We start from the raw sequence: 5000 nt of genomic DNA, 5'->3' as shown, positions 1-5000 counted from the left end.
CGGCGACACATGCACAGCAGCTGATACAGTGGGTGCCTCCCCGTAGCCACACGAGGAGAGCTTCACTGAATTTTATTGCTATACGAGTGTGCTGCAAGGCGCCTTCAGCAGCATATGGAGTCTGAGTCTGAGGTTGGTGAGTCTCCTTTTGCGATCCGATGAGTCTGAGAGATTGATTCTTTTCTTACATCACAGGAACACGCTGCCTCTCATGCTGCCGGTAAGGATGAGACTGCCGGCAAAAAAGCAACCAGATTTTCATGTTTCGGGAGGGCAAGCAGCCTTGTTTTGCCAGTTTGCCTCGTGACGTAAAAAGATGATCCTGTACATCCGGGAATGCCAGCGGAAGAGACCCATCCCCTTCCGTTCTATTTCTCCGAAGAATAGAGCAACTCGGGACGGCGGGTGGGCGGGAGACGGGCTGTATGGAGGCAGCAGCAGCACGGTGGGCGTGGACCAGGCAGAGGGAGCAGCGTGTGGCTGTAGGCGCTAGGAACTGGGCGGCGGGAGTCCCTAGATTTAACCAATTACGCGTCCTCTCCGGTGACGTGTCTCGCCTCCGAAGACTGGCTGAGAAATGGTCACTCCACGTCGACTATCTAGGTCAGAGTTGCTCACGCTGAGAAGACTTTTAAGCCTCGCGGCCCACGCCGACCGTTGCTCGCGTGCTGGGTCGGGGCTCAGTCCGTGATGTATAGGGTTGGTGTAGGAGAAGTCCTTGAAGGGCTTTTGGTCCATGGTGGCCAAGATGCTCTCGTCGATGGGCGTGATGCCAGCCTGCCGCTTGGTGAACAGAGGGTCGAAGTACTGAACGTCCAGGATGTGGCGCTGCGGACAGAGACAAGAACCAATGAAGCACGTGGAGGAAAGTGAATGCTTTTGATTTCGGGCTGTCGTGTTGAGGGACTGGTACCTTCAGTAACCCTTTTTTTTATTCATTGAATTATATATATATATATATATATATATATATATATATATATATATATATATATATATATATATATATATATATATATATATATATATATATATATATATATATATATATATATATATTTTTTTTTTTTTTTTTTTTTTTTTTTTTTTTTTTTTTTTTTGCCAAATCCCTATTAAAGTATTTTTCACTCTTTTAAGGCAAACGAACACAAAGAAAAAGCAAACAGTAGCAGAGTCACTGGCCATTGTGAGTGTATGATGTAGTACGTACATTATCTACTCTAAAGTCAAGGGACGTAAGATAGTAAATGGGAAGACTCCCACAAACCAGGAGTTGAAAAGAATGTATTATTTCATCACTGTCCATCTTTCTCAGTATTAATGAACACAAAGGAAAATCAAACAGTATCAGAAATGTTGATCCTTACGTGGCTGTTTGATACACCACACTAGATTTTCTAATGTAAGAGTAAGAGACATCGGAAAGTAAAAACGTAGATTTCTGTTTGAGTTTAAAATGTTTAACGTATTTGATGTATTATAACATCACTTCCCTTCTTTCTTAGCATTCATGAACACAAAGAAAAATCAAACAGCAACAAAGACATTGATCCTTACTTGTCCATTTGATGCCATAAACAAATCTAAAAGCAAAAGTTGAAAGTAAAGAAGAATGTTCCTATTTGAGTTTAAAACACTTAACGTTTTCTCCCTTAACAAGTACTCACCAGTCTTGGTTTGTAGGGCGTCTCCACCTCCTTCCTCTCAATCTTGTTCCAGTCGATGTACTTGAAGAAGGGGTGCACCGTGATCTCGCCGTAGGGGCTGAAGGGGATGCCGAGGCGCCGCGTGGAATCCTTGTCGAGAAGCTGCCGGGAGAGAGAGAAGCGAGAGTGCTTTTGCGAACTTTTACCAAGGCAGCAGGGAAGGAAGGGGCAGCAAGAAACACCATCAAAGAAACTCTGGCATGGAACTAAGAGTAGGAAGACAGGAGAGAAGGGTTGAGCAATTATTTATCGGAGGGAGGAAGAGGGATACCGGCCAACAAAGCAGTGTGTGTGGAGCAGAAGCAGGAGAGGAAGGAAGGAGTGCAGAGTACTTGGATCAGAAGTCCCGAGGTTAAGGGAAAAACGGTAAGCAAACTGGAGGTGAAGACAGACAGATTACTCATCTTGCGACTGCGACTTTAAAGTGTGTAGTGTTTTGCTTGATAGTGTTTGTTTATTTATCCATCTCGCTATTTTATTTTACTTTATTTTATTTCATTTCATTTATTTCTCATATTTCATTTCTCATTTTTTTTTTTTTTTTTTTGTTTATTGACTTTATATATTTTCTTTGTTTTGTCAGGGATCTACCCAGGACAAAATAATGGTTAAAAGTCCCGCCCAGAGTATTCTTCCCTAAAAAGAGATAAAAGAAAAAAAAAAGCACACGTTAATTTTTAAAATGTCTTGAAACTATTTTTGAAACTGCTGAAGGTTGTCCTGATAATACAAAGGGAGACTGGAAGGCTGACAGTGTTGTGGATGAGAGAGAGAGAGAGAGAGAGAGAGAGAGAGAGAGAGAGAGAGAGAGAGAGAGAGAGAGAGTATTGGATTAAACATTATTAAATTCGCTATTCCTTTGGTAGACATGAAGCCAGTGGATGCGATGTGTGCAGCCAAGCAAGTTAGTTAAAAGACTTAACAGTTCCGCTGAGTTGTTGCAGATTTTGTGTTTTTCCTTTCTTTCTGAAGGACTAGAAGAGTGTCAGAGAGAGAGAGATTATCTTTTACCTGTTTTACCTCTCTCTCTCTCTCTCTCTCTCTCTCTCTCTCTCTCTCTCTCTCTCTCTCTCTCTCTCTCTCTCTCTCTCTCTCTCTCTCTCTCATAAGCTGCAGTGTCTTTCCCAACGCGGTAATTTCACCATTTCACCGCCATTTCTCACGTTTATTCTACTGCGCATTGTACCCTTGATATACTGGCCAATATTCCTTCCCAGCAGGTGCTTTACGGTATTCATAAGGCAGAAAACTGGTCGGCTAAGCTCGAAGTTGGCGATATCCAATGAGAGGGTGTAAGGAACGGGCCAAGCGCGGGGCGAGAGAAAGAGCCTGGTTGAAGCACGTTCAGACGGTCAGCGGTAACGACGGCAGGACGGGCTGCATGTGTGTGTGTGTGTGTGTGTGTGTGTGTGTGTTAACGTCTCAGCGAGTATGAAGAAAGGTGACTGTGCTTTGGCTTCTGGTGTGCTGGTGGGGTGGGACTCTAGGTATGTTATGGGTTGAGAGCATGGGTCGGTTATGGTGTGTTGGTCGTGAGATGCGGTTCCTTAGGGATAATTCGTACTAGAGCTGGTTCATTGGATGCTTTGATTGGTTATGGAAGGTGTGAGTATCGGCTGCTGGACTATGTAAGGGTGCTCTGAACATGGGTGTAAGCTTTCACAACCCTAGTTCTCGCTACTAGAATCAGTTTACTGGATAAAAGTAGAGTAGAATGAGTAACACAGTTTAGGTGGAAGTGCAAAGACGGAAAGATAAGAGATAAAGATTCATAAAAATTAACAAAATAAGCCAAACTACACACACTCAAGCAAGAGAGATAAATCATGTAATAATAAAAGTTTAAAAGTTTAAGGAAAGATACCAGAAAATTCAGTTACTCGGGCGAAGCAATAAATCAGCGAAATGTATGACCGGAGGAAATTGTGTGTGTGCCAGAAACATTTGCACTGTCAAAGAAGAATGTGATAATACACCAATAAAAGGCACGGGATCCTGCCAACATAACTATATCAAATAGGAAAATAAACTTTGGTAACACACACACACACACACACACACACACACACACACACACACACACACACATACACACACACATACTTACAAGCAGAAAACACGGAGTTGATTCAAATTCTGCTTACTACAACTAGTTAAATACACACACACACACACACACACACACACACACACACACACACACATGCATGCATGCATGCATGCATGCATACAAGCAGAAAACGCGGGGTTGATTCAAATTCTGCTTACAACTAGTTAAACACACACACACACACACACACACACACACACACACACACACCTGCTTGAGTATGGACGTGGCCTCCTTGGAGAGGAACTTAGGATAGAAGGGCTCGTCGTTGCAAATGAGCCAGAACAGGTGGTCTTCGTCACAGCCCTTGAACGGGGACTTTCCTGTCAGCATCTCGTACAGCAGCACGCCGAAGCTCCACCAGTCCACGCACTGATTGTAGTGCTGCCCCTTGATCACCTGCAGCCAAATACAGTGTTGTTTGTAGTTTTATTTTTACGTAAGAAGAGATACTACAGAGTACAAGAAAAAAATGGAGAAAAAGCGAAAAAAAAATACTGAAAATTTCAGATGCTAAAGTGTTATATAAGAACACAAAAACTTGAGAAATAAACGAAAGGAACAAAAGGCCCACTAAAGATGCTCTATCCTAAAAGTGTTATATAGAAGAGCTCTGGCTTTGGACAACAAAAAAGGTCCATTAAAGATGCGAGATCCTAGAAGTGACAGACAGACCCGGAGATAAAGATGTCTTTTCTTTTTTCTTTTTTTTGATGAAAGAAAAATTCTGGCATGGTACAACGAAAGTAAGGGAAAAATAAAAGGAAATGTTTTTTATATGTAAGAACAACAGAAACTGGAAAAATAAAAAATAAGAAAATGAAAAAAAAATAGCCAACTATAGATGGAGGACCCAAGTCGACAGAAAGCAGGTCCAGCATAACATGGAGTTAGAAATACAAATAAACATTGATCTGGCATATAATGGTCTGTCATGTAATACGATAATAGCTCTATTTCAACTTTTTTTCTTACGCAAAAAAAAAAAATCAGTATTACAGGCAGCTTTCCTACCTCATCCACTCAATTATTAGATGATCATAGTGGAGTAAATATGAAATAGCTGTATTGAATGAATAACTAGAATGATTTATAACACCGTCGGCAACGAAAAGTAAGAATTTTAACTTGATAATAAAAAGTATAATTCTAAACTCGATCAATCCTCCAATGACATCTAGAAT

The 5000-nt window shown here is 41.6% G+C and overlaps 1 protein-coding gene across 9 annotated transcripts in view; it reads right to left on the bottom strand.

Moving 5' to 3' along the window:
- Positions 1-5000, bottom strand: part of LOC135099250 (putative protein kinase C delta type homolog) — a 186350-nt gene that overhangs the window by 1324 nt on the left and 180026 nt on the right. For all 9 annotated transcript variants that reach the window (XM_064001667.1, XM_064001672.1, XM_064001679.1 and 6 more), the window contains 3 exons: positions 4027-4215; positions 1668-1808; positions 1-828 (listed from right to left, as the gene is read on the bottom strand). The exon at positions 1-828 is cut by the window's left edge and continues 1324 nt beyond it. In XM_064001667.1, the coding sequence (XP_063857737.1) occupies positions 520-828; positions 1668-1808; positions 4027-4215 (639 nt within the window). In that variant the 3' untranslated portion in view covers positions 1-519. The remainder of the gene's footprint in view (positions 829-1667; positions 1809-4026; positions 4216-5000) is intronic.

The sequence above is a fragment of the Scylla paramamosain genome, chromosome 4 (genome assembly GCF_035594125.1).
Source record: "Scylla paramamosain isolate STU-SP2022 chromosome 4, ASM3559412v1, whole genome shotgun sequence".
Taxonomy (NCBI): Eukaryota; Metazoa; Arthropoda; class Malacostraca; order Decapoda; family Portunidae; genus Scylla; species Scylla paramamosain.
The sequence above is the reverse complement of the archived record's forward strand: the minus strand, read 5'-3'. Positions and strand labels throughout refer to the sequence as shown.